The sequence below is a fragment of the Plodia interpunctella genome, chromosome 13, assembly GCF_027563975.2.
Source record: "Plodia interpunctella isolate USDA-ARS_2022_Savannah chromosome 13, ilPloInte3.2, whole genome shotgun sequence".
NCBI lineage: Eukaryota > Metazoa > Arthropoda > Insecta > Lepidoptera > Pyralidae > Plodia > Plodia interpunctella.
The window spans coordinates 576,747-597,589 of NC_071306.1; the positions used below are offsets into that span (position 1 = coordinate 576,747).

At 35.4% G+C, this 20,843-nt stretch overlaps 2 protein-coding genes across 6 annotated transcripts in view; both read left to right on the forward strand.

The window, feature by feature from the left end:
- The window catches only part of LOC128674729 (metabotropic glutamate receptor 2-like), a 234,749-nt gene extending 218,827 nt beyond the window's left edge, over positions 1–15,922 (forward strand). For all 4 annotated transcript variants that reach the window (XM_053753566.2, XM_053753568.2, XM_053753567.2 and 1 more), the window contains 5 exons: positions 6,324–6,486; positions 9,670–9,883; positions 13,308–13,459; positions 13,792–13,909; positions 14,343–15,922. In XM_053753566.2, coding sequence (XP_053609541.1) covers positions 6,324–6,486; positions 9,670–9,883; positions 13,308–13,459; positions 13,792–13,909; positions 14,343–14,548 — 853 coding nt within the window. In that variant the 3' untranslated portion in view covers positions 14,549–15,922. The remainder of the gene's footprint in view (positions 1–6,323; positions 6,487–9,669; positions 9,884–13,307; positions 13,460–13,791; positions 13,910–14,342) is intronic.
- A 1,179-nt stretch (positions 15,923–17,101) lies between these two features.
- Positions 17,102–20,665, forward strand: LOC128674704 (uncharacterized protein). Of its 2 annotated transcripts, none has more exons than XM_053753531.2 (5): positions 17,102–17,411; positions 17,778–17,947; positions 18,572–18,708; positions 18,861–19,039; positions 20,214–20,665. In XM_053753531.2, the coding sequence occupies exons 1-5, from the start codon at positions 17,290–17,292 to the stop codon at positions 20,641–20,643; spliced, it is 1,038 nt and encodes a 345-aa protein (XP_053609506.1). In that variant the 5' UTR covers positions 17,102–17,289; the 3' UTR covers positions 20,644–20,665. The 2 variants fall into 2 exon arrangements, with proteins under 2 accessions (XP_053609506.1, XP_053609505.1); XM_053753530.2 differs by having other exon boundaries at positions 17,103–17,411; positions 18,566–18,708.
- The last annotated feature ends 178 nt before the right edge of the window (positions 20,666–20,843 follow it).

Sequence of the window (20,843 nt, forward strand, 5' to 3'; positions counted from 1 at the left end):
TAAACTTTAACGTTAATTTTAACCTGCATGTAAAAATGTAAAGTACGCCATTTTGTCTAAACGTCAATGCAAGTCATAGTGAACGTCAAAGTTGACTGGTGCAACCCACTCCTATTGGGGCAACTAACCCCTAATTGGTCAGATCTGTCTAACGAGCACTATCCTAATTGGTCAGTCATTGTTATTCAACCAATTGATTGTTTTGATTCGTGAAGACATTTTATTTCATCGTCTCTTTCATTCGAAATAAAATCTGAAGCATCAAGTTTATTTGAAGTACAAAAACACATTTGTTAATGTACAATAGGCGGATTTATAAATCGTTATATTCTGACCTTACTTTATGACGACCCCGGTCGGGTCATGATGGACAACGATCTTTTTCTGATTGGCCCGGGTCTTGGATGTTTATCTATATATGTATTTGTTATAAAATATAATATCGTTGAGTTAGTATCCCATAACACAAGTCTCGAACTTACTTTGGGACTAGCTAAATCTGTGTGATTTGTCCTAATATATTTATTACTTATTATAACCTTCGAAATTTGCCTGAGGCAATTGCTAGGTAAGTATTTCAGTCGTAATAACTAAGTTGTAATAGTAATTTTAGTGCAACGCTAACATGCCTATCAAATACTAATCAAACTTTGAGATATTTACAACGAACATCTTTTCGAGTGTGTCATGCCTATCAAATACTAATCAAACTTTGAGATATTTACAACGAACATCTTTTCGAGTGTGTCATGCCTATCAAATACTAATCAAACTTTGAGATATTTACAACGAACATCTTTTCGAGTGTGTCATGCCTATCAAATACTAATCAAACTTTGAGATATTTACAACGAACATCTTTTCGAGTGTGTTTTTCCTAATGGTGTCAATTTTTATTCGAGTGGCCTAAAGACAGCTGACAGTTTTACGACCTGACGACTGACATAAATGTTGCAAATAGTCGCATCATACACACTGGCGAACTTAAACTGTCATCCAGTGTCACTAATAATCCTACTAATACAATAAATGCGAAAGTTTGTGACGATGTATGTGTGTATGTTTCTTACTCTTTCAAACAAAATCTACTAGACGGATTATAATGACATTTGGTATGTCATATCATCACGTCGGGGTCACCACCACTGTAGCGGGAGCTAGGTGATTATGCTCGACCGCCACAAAGGGAAGATCTTCCCGCCAGGCTAGGTGTAGCGCCTGGGGAACCGCACGGCTCCGACGGTGTCATGTCGGAGGTTGTATTTATGCTTCCAATCGAAAACGCACTGTCTGCGCGGTCTAGGCTTGTTAGCTGTCCATAGTGAGTCGACCGTCATGCCATCTGTCCGTAGTGTCCTGGATCACTTGTGTGGCTTGTTATTAGTTGCGTTTGGTCGGCTTTTTAAATCTGCGCCGTTGTGCATGTGGCGTGGTAGATGTCGCCACAGGTACATGGGTAGAATATAACCTGGAATAACGCATAGGGTACCTTTTTATGGCGAAATTCCCACGGGAGCGAAGCCCCGGGGCGCAGCTACTTATAAGCTGAAACATCAAATCAGCCACAAATCACGACTTGGATTGTCATTCGATTTGAATTTCGCTTGCATTTGAGCTCAGTCGGATATAGAGAAATGGTACTTTCGAAAAGTTTGTTTTCAGACAAACTGGAATAGGTGAAACTCAAACTTGGTAGAAATTCCGCGGAACTGACAACCTCTTTCGAATCCGATCAGAAACGCTTCAGCAATATGTAGCGAATGTATAAAGTTATTCCGTTGGCAACAAGCCGACTATCCGTGCAGTGTACGTGAGAATTTGCAATACTACGCTAGGCTTTAGAAGGGCTGTCACGACATCCTGATTGACTTTTGTCTGTCCACTTTTCTCAGAAAAGGGACTGAATATACAATTACTAAGTTTTACCCGCGGCTTCGCCCGTGTAAATTTCTCACGGGAACAGTTAATTTTATGTCAGCATAGCATATTCAAACAAGTCGTGGGTCAGTTTAATCAAATCTGATTATTATTTTTATCAACGGCCCTTTGTGCATTTGACTAAGACATGATAATCTCAATTAAATTTTATGTTGACTGTAACATTATCACATATTAACTTCAATAATTGAAATTATTAGAAAAAACAAGTACCTTGATTGATTTTATTGAGTACTATTTAGAATCAAATGAAAAAAGTTATTGTTTTTATAAAGATACCTAATTTAACCTATATAGATGCATAATCGATCCTAATATTATATATATATATATATATATATATATATATATATATATATATATATATATATATATATATATATATATATATATATATATATATATATATATATATATAATATATAAAATATTCTAATATAATATATCAAAGAAGCATATCGTTGTGTTTATAATTTATGTTTTTTTTAATCATACAATATTAAAAATAAATGTTATCTCTCTAAGTGTAACGCAGGACTCTTATTAGAATTAACTAAGGTAATTGTTCAAGTACATAATGTACTTATTTGCAGAGGGCAAGTATTTAGACACAGTATATATGTATGCAAAATTTCAAGAAGTTCGGTCGAGTAGATAGAACGTAAATATGTTACAATTACTTAGGATAAGATTAGATTTTGCAAATATTTATAGTTAGTGTATTTTCCAGGCAACCCTGCCTACACCTTACAATATCGGTGCGACGCGCATTCTTCACCTTTATGTCGCTTCAATGCAGATCCGTCTCAACGTTTTCTTTACTCCACTGCACCTTTTGTAACAATTTTTAATGCTTGTATACCTGACGTTTTAGCAGTAACAACGTAAAAACAAAATGGAAGTTAAATTTTACATTAGCACATAAATAGTGGCGGCTTGAACGCTAGAAAGGATTGAAGTGCGGGATTGGAAAACCTCAGGGTACATTACTCACTAAATAAATGTCCCGTGGGAAATTCACGCGGGCGAAGTCGCGGGCATAAGTCTAATATTAATGCTAAGTTAAGTTTGTGTATTGCTTTATCGCCGCTTCACGCTTCAGATGTCTCTTATCTACTTTCCCACATAAAATTATGCTTACCTCATAGTTTACGGAGTACCACATATGATACCATTAATTCTGGATAAAACACAGCCACGGGAAATAGCTATTATTAAATAAATTATAAGATAATAATAATAATAAGATGTAGTACATTTTATGAAATTAATAGATAATCTTTTCGCCATAACGCAACAAAACTAAATACTTTAAAAGGAATACATATAGCTAAATAAATAAAAGTTAGGTACGAATAACACAATTTATATTCTGAAATAAGATTTCTTTCTCAATTCACTAAGTAATTGTTACATATTTACGCTCTATCTACTTATAAATTATTACCACACAATCTTTCAGAATACTTAATAATAGAAGATTTTCTCAGACAGTTTTTATGTATTTTATATTTCATGTCGACACTCTATGTCGACGGAATATGAAATAAATAAAAGTTGACACTTCTAGGATAAGGGCAAACCAAGCAAGGTTATCTGTCCTATTCACTGCTTGTTTACATGATGTATAGTCACGGATACTCTGTAACTGTTTAAATATTATTTTTTTTAAGTCTGATTTCGAAAACTGAAATTTAAATATTAAAAAAAAAAACATTCAATTAAAGTTTGTGTTCGATTCGGTTGCACCAATTTTAATATAAATTTAACCTGCGCATAACAGCGTAAAATACGCCATTTGTCTAAACGTCGCTCGGCGGCTCGTGGTTCTCAGAGGGTTTCGACTGCCTGTGACCACGCCATCATTACAATTTTTCAAATTTTATTAAACACAAGAATTAGTTTTACTATTTAACTTTAAAATAATTAATCTGTACTACACTGTGGTAATGTAAATTTTATGAATGATCGATTTTGAAAATGATTCCATCCTGAAGAAAATTGACGGATCGTAGTGACAGCGCGGCCGCAGCAGTCGCTTTGAGAACCAAGGTTAACGTCAAAATTGATTATTGCAACCTAATGTCAAATGTTTAATTCGTTCTGGACATAGAAATCTGATATTTTTATAGATTTGCCTCTCTTAATAATCCCTCTTTCTCTCTCACTAAGCCTTTGAAGAGCCAAAGCTGGAAGATATTGTTTAAAGCTGTTTAAGTCCGCCATTGTTTTGTATTATTGCTTATTTTGTTTTGTTTTGTAACTAGAACAAGTTTTTGTACCCCATCCGACCCGTAACATCCATGGCACAGTGCAGATTATGAGCTACTAGCTGTTTACCCGCGGCTTCACTCTTGCCCTCGAGAACAGTTTTTACTTCGTAATAAAATGTGATTGGGATAATTGAACTAAAAGATCCATAGCGCATTTAAAATACACACAGCGCCATCTAGAGTTTTATTGCAAAGTTTATTTTATTAGTATTTAGCGCCACCTATAGTAGAAAACAGTTTTTCGCTAATCCCGCGGGAACAATAGTTTCCTTCACCGTACTCTTAAAATATATATGCAAAATTTCAAGAAGATTGGTTAAGTAGATAACGCGTGAAGAGGAACAAACTATCTTTGGTTTATTTGTAAGATTGGAAATGCCTCTCCACACCCGTTACTTGGTTCGTGGTCCGGAATGTCCCAGAGTATTCGAGAACATTCTATAGAACGCTTTCAATGACGCAATTACTTCTCTTTGTGAGAACAAAGCCGCCTAACATAATACAAATGTATTAACCTCACGTAAGTAGGTCAGTTGTAATGAGTTGGATGACGTGGCATATTGCCTGCCTGAAGTTGATCTGAGGAACACCAAAAATAAGGACGAATATAGACGTGTAAAAACGCAACGACTTCGGAACAAGACTTAGGAACCACATACAAAAAAACTGGATTTTCTTATTTTAGATCGTAGACGGTTGACTGGTTGAAAACTTATAGTTTGTCTTCTTCGTTACGTATTAATAGCAAATCCGAAAATGCTGCGCTGTCTACTATCTTTAAGTGTAGTCTAAAGGTGCTAGTTTTGAATCTATAAAATTGTTACTTTATTTACCAATAATTTTTAGACGACCATTTACTCGAAAAAGTGACTTGGTAAAGGTATCCTTAAGTTTACTCTTAGCCAGGTAATCTATACCTATATATAAAACTCTTGCGTTACTCAGTGACTGTCTGAGCTGAAATTTGATGTGTAGATTCCTAGGAATCTAAAGAATCTAAGAAGGGATTTCCTGAAATTCCCACGGGAAACGATTTTTTACTCACATACAAAATTGTGGGCAAAAGCTAGTATATGTATAAAATACAGAAGGCAATGAATGATTAGCCACTTCAATAACAGTGTCGAAAAAATTAATTTACAATAGGATGTGTTCATTCCATCCACATAATGATTACAAATCTCAGTGTTAATACTAGCTTATATCAGATGCAGTGCAAATTCAAATCATTTATTCAGAAGACCTTCACATCACAGGCACCTCACACACATTTCACATCAATTTTTATATCAAATAGTTATTCCTCACAAGCTACAAACTACTGGCATTTCGGAAAGACCACTGCTGAGAAGAAATGCCGAAGGAAACCCATTTGAACAGTGTTGGTCCCTGTCATGCCAGAAGGGCTTACCATTATTGTGTCTTCTAACATTTTTTTTTGTAATAATATATCAAAGTACATAATGTACATGCAATGTCTGCAATAAACATTGCTTCCCAATCTGTTCCGGCTTGCAGACCGCAATCCGTGGTACCTATAGTAAGACAAACTCCAGTCCCGGCAGATGTTACGGATCTCTACTCTAGACTGTTTAGTTCCATGTTTGCTTCAGTTGAATATACATAAACATCGATATACCTACATAGTCTAAGATTTATCGGAGAAATTCAGAAGTTACGTGTCTGTAGTTAATTTTGGTGTTTTTTTTTAATAAGTAGGTACTTGTTTATATTGTGGATGAAAATAATTTATACATTTTACTTATTTATGATTCATGGAGTCATATAAAAGTTTCCGTTTTCAAAATTGGACCAGGTCACTCAGAAAGTTATGCGAAAAAAGTTTTTTATATACTAATGAGACTTTATTTACTGAGAGGCCATTTATAAAAAATTTTGAAAATATAATTATTTCTAGTTTAAAAATATGTTTGAGCATCTCGTGATTTTTTAAGACTTGGCGACAAGTGCCGCCTGAAACCGAACGAATCATGCGATAGACTTCAGGCAATCTGTGTATATTTTACCTACATCTCAACTTACTGAATCCCACTACTAAGTGCCTTCTTTCAAGAACAAAACGTAATCTTGTAAACAATTTGTGCTCCCCAGATTCGGCACGGGTTTCTGCTTCACCGTGGTCTACGCCGCCCTCCTCACGAAGACTAATAGAATCTCCAGGATATTCAACGCGAGCAAGCATTCAGCCAAAAGGCCAATTCTGATCTCGCCCAGCTCGCAGCTCGCCATCTGTGCTGCACTGGTCTCCATACAGGTAAACATTTGATAAAAATGTATGCGCACGAAAATAGGCTCAGTTGGTTTTAAGAAAATTCCCCGCAATTTGATTGAGGAAATACCTACGGAAAGAGAGTAATGGACATAATGAAAGATTTGAGACAACAGTATGTCATAAAAATATTTATTTTTGATTAAGGAAATAGCTAATAAGAGAGAGAGAGAGCAATGCGGTTGGTAATCGTAAAAGTTTATTTATTTATCTTTATTACAAAGACATGTGAAACGAAAACATGTAAAAAGAACATTTAAAAACCTTTTAAAAAAACTATGTCAAATGCCTTTAAAAGGCTTGAATAAAATCTGACACCAGTGATACTCGATAAGAAAGAAAGAATGTATGGAACTATACCGTGCAAAAGCCCTGAAGTTAGATGATACAGGAATTTCTTTATCAATTAGTTACTCATATTTGTCTTGTAACAAATTTGGTTGACTGATCAGGGATCATCGTGCTCGTCCCCAAACAGGAAATAATTATTACTCATTCGGTAAAAAGAAACATTTTTATTTATTTTTTTATAGTAAGTCTCCTTCATCGTTGGATCGTATGTACGCCGTCGCGCAAGTCGAAATTGTACTTAACTTCCATGCACTGAAGTTTTCACTGGCCATTACATGCATCCGGTGTAGTAAGACATCCGTGTGGAAACGTGCGCACAAACTCCACTTGTGTGTAAGTTAGCCGCGATAACTTAATGGTGGTTGTTAATTTATATCTCTTGGGAGATAACCTGGAAAAACAGAACACAGTAATTGATAGAATATTGTTGATCAATAATAATTTATTAAAGCTATCTTTGTCAATCACATAGCAGAAAGATCATAGCTCAATATAATGCAAAATAATCAAAAAATGCAACAGTTTACTTGAACATAGGTGATAAGTCATAATCCTACCTTAATATATAGGATCGCTCCATAACTTCCCATGAATGGGGTATCCGACGACTAAAAGACATGATTTTGGCAACTGATAGACATTTCAAAGGACGGTTAACGTCAGACAAGCAGCCGCTTGTAAAATCACAACCGAATCTTACAGACCCGAACACAACTGGGACTACGCGAGTATGATAGAGAATGTACGTACAGTTTTCTAATTTTCAAGCCGCCTTATACGGCGCGAGTCACGTGTTCGTCATATCAATGGATCATCGTAAATACAATGCATCAGAATTCATTTTCACCAAGAGTTGTTCGCAAACCTGTCTGGGTTTAGCTCGTAATACCCTAATTAACGTCGGTAATTGAAACGTGTGTCCAAGGCCGAGCCGCGAACTTTAACAATAACATGTCTGCTGTCACTACGTGGATGCTTATCCACGTTAGTATATATCAGTCGGTCTGTAAGTAATAAATGTGCTCACTTTTATTGAGTCAGACCGACTGATATATACTACCTTTATTAATTAACTAGATACATCTTATACTAATTCTGGGTAATTTCTAGGAGTTCAGTAGATTTTGTGGATCGAATACACAAAGGAAAGGCGTTGAATACAATTTTTGTTTTATGTAGTGTGCATTAAGTGACGTACTTAGAAGCGTATTTAAATCGAATCTCGCAATTTAATTACACTTCTTCATATATATTATTATACTTCTTTATATATATATATATATATATATATATATGATATTCAAAACACGTCATTGCGTCCACAATTTGTCCTATTTTAAACGATGCGTACACAGTATGTTATGGTGGTAGGCCTTCTACAACTCAAAAACTATTCAAAAATAAAAAGCACGTACAAAATAACCATCCATAAGTGACCTTAACCCGTCACTAAAGTATGTACCATAGTATCTACCTACCTGCCAAATTTCGTCTTCATGGGTGGTGAGTATCATGATTTTATTTACTCAAAGCCAGATAACAGTTACGAAAATCTGTTCCATACAGAAACTAAAACATTTTGATAAATCGCCGGTAGGATTTACCCTCTCTTCTGAGTGGCCCTGAACAAATCCAAAACTGGAATATCGGATCTGAGAGACGGGCAGTAGATATAATTAGTCGTATAAAAGTTTAGTGTATGGATTACATTGAAAATATTCGATCACCTATGTAGATCAATAAGGTTTGTAAATCATGAAACAAAAAAGGAATCTTTGTCACTATATAGCAAAAAAGTGATTCTCATTTGCAATTTCTTGTGTCTGTTAGGATTTTAACTTCCTTTAAAATGGGAGAATGAATTTTGTAATTATTTGTTTATCGCGTCAACTATGATGATAGTGTATGACTCATCATCATCAACTGCAGCTCCCCATGAGCTATAGGCTGGGTACTGGTACCTCCATCCGTCTAAGCCAACCCTGGCCCATCCTTATCCAGCTATTGCCAGCAATTATGTATGATTGTGTATGGAGAATCAAGAGGACAGAAGAGTGACTTTAAGCAGTACCTATGTCATGCACGCTTTTATTTTTCTATAATTTTTCATATAAAAAAGTAGTAAATTTTTATGATTATATGTTGGTCTAAGAACGAAATCAAAACATATAATAAGCCAGCTGCGTTTCTTCCCATTTCCATATTGTAAGTCTTAAACTTAATTACCATCGGTGATGGGCAAGCAACCTGTTACAATATTAAAAGCTTGAAGCATACAGCAAAACGTGGCCGTTGAGTATATAGGTTTGGGTTCTGTCTACCCCGTGAGGTATAAATACGTAATACCTACTCTATCTGTATATTTCCTCAAATTTCATACAGGTATTAAACGCGCACGTACCTTTTATACTTGGGACGTTTCGAAAGTCCGAAAAAAGACTAGCCCCGTTAGACTGGCCCCGTTTCGGCTTTGCTCGATTAAAAACATAACAAATTACCCCTAAACCTTCCTCAGGAATCGCTCCAGCTATTGGTGAAAATCACACGAAAATCCGTGCAGTAGTTTTTGAGTTTGTCGCGAACAGACAGACAGACGGTGGAGTGATTTTGTTTTATAATATGTAAAAGATACGTGCGCGTTTACAAGTAATACCTATTAATTGCTATTACAAGCAAGTCAATAATGAAATGCGAAAGGTGAAAACTAGTTCTTCATAAAAACAATACAGTATATAGGTACCTAATTAGGTACCTATAAATGATACCTAATTAGGTACCTATAAATATATAAATGATAATTATAATTTCTCGCGCCAGGTTCTGATCGTAGTAGTGTGGATGATCGTGGCTCCAGCGCGAGCCATGTTCCACTACCCCACCAGGGAGGACAACATGCTGGTGTGCGATTCATACGTGGATGCGTCGTACATGATCGCCTTCTTCTACCCCATCGTGCTTATCCTCGTCTGCACGGTCTACGCCGTCCTCACCAGGAAGATACCCGAAGCGTTCAACGAGAGCAAACACATTGGTAACACATTATTTTTAACCCCCGACGCAAAAAAAGGGGTGCTATAAGTTTTACCGCTAAGTGTGTCTGTCTGTGTACGTGGCACCGTAGCTCATCAACAGGTGAAGCGATTTGGATGCGCTTTTTTTTTATTTGATAGGTAATTTTTGTCTGATAATGATTTGTCCTAATATATATATTTCTTTATTATATTTATTTAATTTTTATGCGGTTGTTCAAAATCGGTTTAGCCGTTCAAAAGTTTTAGCGAAATGAATATTAAAAAGTCGGGGTTTTTTTTAACAAATAAACTTGTTATATAATATTTTTGCTAGTTGAGAAAACTGAACGATCTTTGTACCAACGTCTACCTAGATTTTTGATAGAAATGTAGTCTAGTTTGGACTGGTTTGGTTTTGGACTTGTCTTGAGCTATAAGCATACCAAATATCATCAAAATGGGTACTGCGGTTAGGAGGTGAAACCCGAACAGACAGACTTTTGTGTTTATAATATTACTAGCTGAGTCCCGGGGCTTCGCTCCCGTGGGCATTTCGGATAAAAAATACTATGACCATATGATATTTCAGGTTATATTCTACCCATGTACCAGATTTCATAATAATCGCTCTAGTGAATTGAGCGTGAAAGAGTAACAAACAATCATACACAAATACATTCTCACAAACTTTCGCATTTTTATTAGTAGGACAAATGTGGATTATGGATACTTAATATAGCAGAACAAATAGTCGATATATTTATTGACATTTATTGACACTGATTGGAATTCGCTGTAAATTAGAAATTGGGTTAATTTAACCCCAGCCCTCTGACAATACAGAACCTCTATCAAGCACAAGCGCCGTTGTACAAAACCTCATTAATCCTGAGGATCAATATTGTCATCGCTAGCAAGCGTGTATTGTTCTCGCCGAGCTGTTTGTTGGTTTGTTTCCTGATAGATTGGCTCTGAGAGCCTGTCGGAGGCTGATTTAGGGGTGCCTGATGAAGATCTATTCAAAGGTGTAAAATCGCCGGTTTCTTTAATTAACTTCGTTTATTATGCCAGCTGTTTATGACACTGCGTCTTCTCTATAACTATCTTATCAGGCGTGTCTATGGCGAATTGAATCGTAAATTTTGTTCGTTATTCGTTGAACAATAAAAAAAAAAACGGTTTGCATTCCGGGAGTGCCGGCAGACGTGAGAACTAAATTTTTGACGTCTTACGAATTTTCGATCAGGGTCACGTGTCCTGAGGCGAGTTTAAAATTTTTCACCAATCACAAAAAGTGCACAACGCCGCTAAAGAAGTTTTCACTTTAAAAATTTTACTCTCACTGGCAAATGTTTAGCCTTTATATTACAGTGAAAAAAAACTATTCAATTCATTCTTTATTCAGCTGTTCAGCTTAGGATGATATACCTACATAATTATTCACGTCAAAAATTTACTTAAAACTAGTACACTAATACAAAGCAAAAATCAAGTTTTCCTAATTTTTTTGCTACAATGTTGACTACTAACAGGCAATTAATCGTGGAAAATAAAAATTTAAGATAACGGTATCGCTGGACTACAAACAAATTCCACACAAAACGATTGCGCATTTTTTGCATTTATTCAAAGGCCTACTGAAAATTACACGAATTTTCTACATTTAATGCTGTTCTTTTTCAGATAAAATATTTTACGGTACATAATTCCTTCGAATTTATTTACGCCACATACACTGTTATTTACATTGCTGAAATTAAATAAATAAAAGTATATTAGGACAAATCACACAGATTGAGCTAGCTAGAGTAAGTTCGAGCCTTTTGTTATGTGATACTAACTCAACGATACTATATTTTATAACAAATACATATATAGATAAACATCCAAGACCCGGGCCAATCTGAAAAAGATCATTTTCCATCTAGAACCGACCGGGGATCGAACCCGAGACCTCTCGGTTCAGTGGCAAGAACCTTACCACTGCGCCACCGAGGTCGTCTATAATATCTAATTTCCTCATTCCTGGTTATAATTCGCTGCTATAAAATTATCCTACAGACCTACGTTTGCACATAGCTTTAGTTTCTTCCTAGCGAGTATTACTATGATTTCAGAACCACACGACGGGCTATCTTTTACATTCAAATTACTTTGAGTTGCCAGCTAATTAGGCTTACGTCATTATCCACGGAGCCAACTGAATATAAACGCTCACACTACTATAATAAGATTACGACTCACATGGCAACAGCTAACAACAAAATCAGTCTAAACTAGTGGTGTGACCAATGCGGCGACAATTAAATATGAACGCTGGTATCACGTAATAAGTTTCAATTTCACATGACCGTTGGTCTAGACTGATCCTTCTGTACAGCTGTGACTTATTCTGTGTTTGAACTTGCGATTAGTATGCAACACCGTTAGCTAATTGCTTTTAGCTGTTGCAGACTAACTAGATGATTAGCTTCACATTGTTGCTGTTAATCCATGTCTGTCTAGTTACGCAGACGTCAGTTTAACGCGCTAATAACTTCAGCTACCGTGTTAGCACCTCGTTAAATGTCTACAAAGTTGAAGTCTTCTTTAATAGTTTGGTAGTAGATATAAAAAATATTAATCCCGCATCATTTTCTTGTATGAATATTATTCGAAAATAATATAAATCTTTTCGATATGAACTGGATATTTGCTAGCTATCAAGTTACTTGTCCTCGATTACACCAATAAATCCATCGTAATTTATTTTATCCTTTTTCATTTTCGTACTTATAATGGTGTCTACGTTGCATAGCATTAACGTTCAGTCTATGACGTTAGTCCTCTTGCTTTTATCTTATTTTCTCCCTGAAATCCAAACTCAGCTCTAATTAATTACTACCATAACAATTATTGCCATTTTTCTGGTTGTGGGTACTTCTAATTGTTGTAATCTAATTGGTGGTGGCTAAGATTTGCATGTGAGAGACAAAGGAGAGTGGCGTATACGAAGGCCTCTCGCTCAGCAGTTGGCTGAGAAGTCTGAAAATAAGCTAAAATGATGATGAATTATATTAGAAAATCAGCTGTTTCATCTGCAAACACACATCGTTTAATGTCAGTTTTCTCTTCTTTGCTTTTTTATTCCTTGTTTTTTTTTTTTGTCTAATTGCAATTTAAATTCAACGACTATGTTTGTTAACCCCCGACGCACAAAGAGGGGTGTTATAAGTTTAACCGCTAAGTGTGTCTGTCTGTGTACGTGGCACTTTTGCTCATCAACGGATAAACCGATTTGGATGCGTTAGATATGTCTGATCGAAATCGGTTCAGTCGTTCAAAAGTTGTATTTAAATGAATATCGAAAATCGGGGGTATTTTAATTTGTCTAACAAATAAATTTGAATCGTTCAAGGAAGAGATCCGCTAAATAACTACATGGTTTTCTTTGCTGGTCGTCAGGATTCACAATGTATACGACGTGCGTGATCTGGTTGGCATTCGTGCCGCTGTACTTCGGCACGGCGTCGCACGTCCCGCTGCGCGTCACCAGCATGGCCGTCACCATCTCGCTCAGCGCCAGCGTCACGCTCGTCTGCCTCTTCTCTCCTAAGGTAACCAATAAATCTATCAATGTAATAAGCTCAAGTCTTAAAATTCTACGAGTATAAGCTCGGCGGATTTGGTGAACGCTCCGAAACATTTGTGAAAGTTGGAAATTGATTGATTGATTGATTGTGAAAGCCAAATAAGAGTTACAAATATATCGCAGTGGTCTACAAGTTCGCAGGTTTGAAATTTTCTTGTATCGAACTTCCCTCCATTCGTAGTCAAACGGCTTCAAATTGTATCATCTTATTTTATTTTTTTATCCAATCGAAAGAATTTTTCACATTGGAAATTATGAATTAGTACAAAATAAAAATCTTCTCCATTCTAATTCCAGCTGTACATAATCCTGATCAGACCAGAGCGGAACGTGCGCCAGAGCATCATGCCGGTCAGGTACAGCAAGAAGCCTGCGCCCGCGCCTGTCATGGCGCAGCATCCGGCACAGAATAAGAGTAAGTTGAATAAGAAGTACGCTATGAGTAAGTATAGAAAAAGAGCTAAGTTATTGATAAGTTAGCGGATCCTGGGCTTAGATGATTGGTGGCTGGGGAAGTAACCTTTTACAAGCTTGACAATTTGGAATAGACTCTTTCTAGGAAATGATTTTTTTAAAAATAAAAGAAAGAACTTGCAAAAGGTTCTATTTTCGATAAGGATCTTTTGCAAAATAGTCACTTTACAGCGTAGCGTAACTTACAGCGTAACACAGAAAGCTCTTAAATTCTTCTGAAACCAGTAAGTAACTAGTTCAACACCGTACCTAATTCAAAGCTGTCCAAAATCCTCATAACAATATTGTGTCTGTGAATTAAACACAAGAAAACCTCTTCCAAAAAATACTGTGTCTTTACTTGTTAAGTTGGAATTTTACATTATCTCTCACAGAACCTCCGTGTGCAGACAAGGAAACTCAGACCGACCCAGCAGACTTCGTATTGACCAATGGACAAACACAACTGTACAGCGAGAAAGAGAAAGGAGACGCAAAGAACAAACAACAAGAAGTTCAATGTAATAACGCCAACACTTTGCCTAAAAACGATAAAGTTAATAATGTAAATATAGTAAATGATAAAAACGACACCTTATAGCAACGAAGTTCTACAAGATCACTTAATGAATTTGCAACAAAGAAAAATAGTAGTTTAAAGAAAAAAAGCTGTTCTTGTAAAGGCAGAGAAAGAAAACCTGTAGTGGTATAATTTTGTGAATATTTTAAAATTAAGTATAATATTAACTATATGTAAATTGTTATATATATATATAATTAGCTGTTATGTATAAATATATAGATCTTCCTTTTAGGAACTGTGGTAAATGATAAAATGACATAAAATCTCCAAATCACATTTAATTATTAAATGCTAATATTACACTCGAATTTTGAATTGATAAAATACACTACATTTACCGATATAATCACAAATTTGTAAATAATATTTATGCTATATTATTAAGTTAGTTGTAAATAAGTTCAATCAATGTGTGTAAATATACATTAAAAGACAAATAGTGATGTGTATTGTAAATACGATGTTTTGAAGTAAAACTTATTTTATAATTGTGTTTGTTATATGAAATGTAACTTGTATAATTATATATAATAACATAATATATACAGAGCAGAGCTGTGAGCCCAGATTGTAGAAATGGAGAGGAGAAATGGCTGTAACATGTATTTAAAATTGAGACTGGTAATGACATTTCAAAGATTAGGTAGAACAAAGTTATGTGAAACAATTTGAGTTGTTTTTTTTTTCCTAAAGTAAGTTAGTTCGGCGCTACCTATTTAAATTAGATTTAATGATATATAAACACCTTATCTATTCCCCTGTAGATTAATGATAGTCAAAAGTAGTCATCATTTTCATACTGACTCGGACTTAGAATTTCGTTGATAGTAAATAGGGGACAATGTACCATATAGGTAATATGCATGTACTGCACATACCAAAATATTCATTTATACCGATACCATGCTATTCTATATATATTCTTTAGTCAACTAGGTAGATATAGGTATATGTAATATCACCTAGTATGAAGGAAGCGATTGATTTGTCAAAATTGCGACGAGTGGAAATTCCTAGAGTCTGCCTACCCCCATGGGAATCAGGCGTAATATATGTATGTATATTAAGTATTAAAGACAGTGGAGCAAATTGAAAAAAACTACCTAGTCAAACCTATGTTATCGATTCCTGACTTGAAATATGAAATAAAATTCCCAGTAATTTTCCCAGTTCGACTGGAACTAATAGGCCCAAAAAAAGTTTCCACATAAACGATTCTTTGAAAATTACTTGTGTAAAGTTACAGTTTTTTGTATTTATAGAACCCACCTATATAGTAAACTTTTCGTCATAATAAGAATACAATTTTATAGAAATATCTCGATATCTACACTTTAGTTATACTTATCAGAGTATGATCTATGCAAAGGATCTATGTAATGTAATGTTTTATTTTTTTTTATAAATAATATTATATTAACTATGTACTTATTTTTATTATTTGAATAATTACATGAACTCATAAGTAATTATTACCAATTCATAAGTAATTATTCAAATAATACAATAAACGAGAGACACCTCTTTTGTGATGTGGATAGGAACGAAAAATCGTATGTATGAATATCATTTTGTTATAAAATATTAAAGTTTGAGTTGATTATTACATACATTTCAACTTCCATTTAGATTTATTTTACTTTTAAAATATTTTTATAATGATACCTATTCTGGCCTGAATAAATTATATAAATATATAAAGCTTTGATCTTAGGTAGGATAATCTTATCGAATTTGTTATTAAAACTATACCTAAGTACTCCATTCTTCCTAAGACATATTAAGCGTATTACGCGTAAGTATAGTGTATAAAATAGCACATTAGCATTTACATTAAGTCCTTCATTGCTACAGTCTTGCTTGCCCTGTATATATTACACTAAGTATACTTAAATTATTAATACTAAGTATTACGTATATCAACGCAAATAAACAGTTTTGATGTTATTATATTATTATTAATCAGCCATCTAGATCCCAATGCTGGGCGAACGCCTCCCTCTCCTCCGTCCACATTATTTCTACTACTATAAGTTACTAAAACCTATAGTCAATAGGCAGTCATCATGGAAGTACTGTGCATATTTTCATGACTGATGTCATTTCTATAATTTCCTTTTAACATATAATAATATTGAGCTGGCTTTATACAATAGCGCGAAAACATACAAACAACACGCGATAATGTGTGGCAGGCTTTATGTAATGCCAGCTACACACTATCGCCGAACTGAGACAGATGCTGACGATGACCCGAATGCACGGACATTGTCGTAGATAATAATAAAAGAACTTTTATTTAAAGCAATGAAAAACCAGCAATGTATGCCAAAACCGCAAGTGTTCGGCGAACTGTCTCGCGATTATATTGTTGAAATGCCGGCTATCAATTCTCTCATTAAAATTATGACATAGGTATGGTAGTTAGGGCACAACTATGAAGTGCACATGCCCAATCATCAGCCAGAGGCTTTGCGAATTTAAAAAGTAGATGACAACATAAATGTCAATGTTACTTCGTCCAAGAAAAATGTGCCGTGACGTAACTCAGTTTTTCTTTAGTCATTGACGTAACTGCGATGCTTTTCACAGTGACAGATGACAAAAAAAAAGAGGGAGGTTATGTTTTTGTTTTCATTTTCGTTCATTTTGTTGAAATGAGAAATATCTCATCACCGGTCTTCATAACAGAAAACTGTTGAAATTTTGAATTCTTTGTGAGACGAGTAAACTAAAAGATTTGTAAATTCATAGTAATAATGGCGGAGGCGGATGCACCAGTAAGTGTTATTCGAGAAACCAGTCGAAACCGTCTGAAATTGAATCGTCGAATGCACAGAGAAGTGGAGAGTGATGCCCAGCGTTCGGTAGAAAGTAAAAGGTACATAAACAATCTTAATATGGTCATATCAAATAATATTGAGGTTAGTTTTACGCTGACCCGAACGCAACCGGGAATATACAACATAAGATAAGAGAGAGAGAACAATCTAGGGTTGCTTAAACTATCGATAGTTTTGATACTATCCATATGGTTAGCATCAAAATTATCGATATACTGTCCAAAAAGCAAGGGTATTATCAATAGGAAGACATACAGCAGTTTCCCTCCAGATTCTTAATCAGACTTGACTTGCAAAATTCAAACTTTACAACAGATCCGGTAACAGTGTTTTAAAAGTTATGTTGGTAAGTTGGTATTTAATAAATTGACTTTTTCAATTATTGTTACAAAATAATTTTCCAGCCTGTCGTCTGACCAAATAGCAGATATAGCAAATCGACTCAAAAGCAAGTCAAAAGTGACCACCGCTGAACTTCACCTGTTGAAAAATGCCCTCATAGATGATGCAAAACATTTAAATGTAGTCCTCGGCACACAAGGTGCCTTACGTGGGCTGGTTAGAGAGATATCAGGTAATGTCCCTTTTTTTAAAACCTGAGGTATATTTCGTATATACTTAATTATTGTAAGACCATCAGTAACAGATTCATTAATTCAAAGATCGTAAATTATATCCTCGAAAAATTAGGTTTTGGTCATGGCCTTCGTTTAAGCAGAGCTCTTAAATTTATGCTGGATCTATGCTTATTCATAAAATATCTATGTAATTGTTAAATTGACAGATACAGAACCATTATCTAATCTAAGTCACCTGCCCTTCCTTATGTGTTTAAAAGATATAAGCTAATTCATAAACCCAAATCTGTGTGCAACATGTGCCCTTTGCCTTTCACAAATCTAATCTACCCCATAAGTGATAAAAACTCTTAATTCAGTTTAGTTTAGTTCAGCCTGTATTACTGGTTATATGTATTTACAAAATAAACTTAATACTATGATAAAATTAAATCAGTTTGTGTGGTGTTTCCCTTATTTGCATTTGCAGGGTGCTTCTGTGGCTTTAAGACACATAGATCTCCTGCAAATCTTTCAATTCTTATCCGTCTCTTGTAAGCCTGACCCATAAAGTACCAAAAGCATTGTTAAAATCAATGTGATATGTATCTGTGTATAAATACATTTATTTCCAGGAACAGATGTTAGAAGACAATGTGCTGCAGCAGGGTGCATCTGCAACTTAGCGCTGGGTGACTCCAAGTCATGTTGGACGGTAGCTAAAGCTACCGGATCTTATCTTGTTGCAGCTCTCGATAGCTTGACTGTCGAGTTAGCGGTGAGTTTTTTGTATACATTGAAATTACTACTAACTATTACTTTGAAAGTTTTGATCGATCGCCCATTTGGTGTGCAAGTTTCCTTGCGGTGAAGACTGTTGATGATAAGGTAATTGTCAGTGAATATCTAGTGTTTCACGATGATGTTCAGGTGACGTGTGCGTGGGCCGTGGGCAATGTGGCGGGCGGCGGCGCGCGCGTGTGTCAGCTGCTCGTGTCGCAGGGCGCGGGCGGCAAGCTGGCGGGGACGCTGCGCGCGGGTGGGGAGCGACGGGCGGCGGCGCTGTATGCGGCGCTGCGCCTGGCCTATCAGCTCGGAGATGAGCTGAGGTGAGTTAAACATATTATAAAACAAAAGTCTTCCGCTGCGTCTGTCTGTTCAAGATGAACTAAAAAACTACAGCACGTATTTTTATGTTTTACCAATAGATAGTATTGTGTCGTTCCTGAGGAAGGTTTGTGTGTAATTTATTATGTTTTTACCCGAGAGAAGCCGGGACGGGCCGCTAGTCTAAATGGTAAAAATGGTAGAACCGATTTTAAAAATTCTTTCACCATTAGAAAGGTACATTATCCAAGATTGCTATAGGCTATACTTTATCTCAAAATTACCACGGGAGCGAAGCCCCGGACAACATCTAGTGGTAAATAATTAAGACTAACTAAACGCGCTCCCATTTAAAGGACAACAGAAAGGGATGCAGATATAAAAAAAGAGAGAGTCTAAATAGCTCGTAAGAAATTTATTCTGTTATACTGTGATCTCGTGAATTTCGTAATCCTAATTACTATTATAAATGCGAAAGTAAGTTTGTTTGTTATATAAATAAATATAAATATATTGGGACAAATCACACAGATTGAGCTAGCCCCAAAGTAAGTTCGAGACTTGTGTGTTATGGGATACTAACTCAACGATACTATATTTTATAACAAATACGTATATAGATAAACATCCAAGACCCGGGCCAATCAGAATAAGATCATTTTCCATCATGACCCGACCGGCGATCGCTTTACCACTGCGCCACCGAGGTCGTCAAATGTGTTACCTCTTCACACTCTATCTACTCAATTTTTTTTCATTTTCATTCTTGATATTTTGCTCACATGTAGTTTGAAGTGTGGAGAAATACGTAGGGTACCTTTCATCCCTGAAAAATTACTGTTCCCGTAGGAAATTTACGCAAAAATCTAGTCTGTAATAAGTCAAATTAGTAAATTGTATTAATCGTACTAATATATAAATGCGAAAGTTTGTGAGTATGTATGTGTGTGTATGTATATTTGTTACTCTTTCATTCAAAATATACTGGACGGATTGTTGTGACCTTTGGTACACGGGTAGAATATAACCTGGAATAACACAGGGTACTTTTTATTCCGAAATTCCCACGGGAAATCCCGCGGCTCAACAAGTATGGAATATAAATATCCTGGGAAATTGATGAGACTTAACTACCTTCTCTAAAAGGTTTTCAATATTTTTTGTATTCCATTACAGCGTGGAGCTCTTAGAAAAAATCTTGGAAGGCCTGTTCAAATACAAACAGCAATGCTCGGCGTCATCCCAGCTGCTGTTCATCCTCTCGTGCCACAATCACTTCGAAAATAGGGAATTTCCCGAGAAATATCTACAAGAACTACTAAAATCTACCACAGTGAGTATAGGAAAGCATGTATCTACCTGCAAACAAAACCGGTGTTGTGAAATAGTGTATCTATTTAGAGCGTTAGCAAATTTTGTGATTAGTGAAAGAATATGTTCAATAATTTTAAACAGTTTCGTAGACAATGATATTTTTAAATATTATCCCGCAATTTTAAAATCTGAAAATAAAAATTTAGTTAAATCCTTGTTGTGGTTATTAGGAGTGTTATATAAGTATTGTGATCAAAAAGATGTTTTAACGCAGATTATTGGAATTTCATGATTTTATAAATATTTTAAAGTGATTTTGTATTTTTATTTTCAGCTTGTTCTGTGTAGTAGAATTATTTTTACTAAGTAGTGTGTTGTAGAGGTGGTGGTTAATCAATAATATTCATTTTCCAAACATAAAATACACTTTCAACTAAATCTGCAGTGCCAATTGGCTACTCCTTGGGTGGATAAAAAAATATAAATGCGAAA

Coding starts and splice junctions, on each gene's coding strand:
- LOC128674704 (XM_053753530.2), top strand. CDS start 17,290: ATGGCGGAGGCGGATGCACCAGTAAGTGTTATTCGAGAAACCAGTCGA. Junction 17,412..17,777: donor CGTTCGGTAGAAAGTAAAAG/GTACATAAACAA, acceptor ATAATTTTCCAG/CCTGTCGTCTGACCAAATAG. Junction 18,709..18,860: donor GCTTGACTGTCGAGTTAGCG/GTGAGTTTTTTG, acceptor GATGATGTTCAG/GTGACGTGTGCGTGGGCCGT.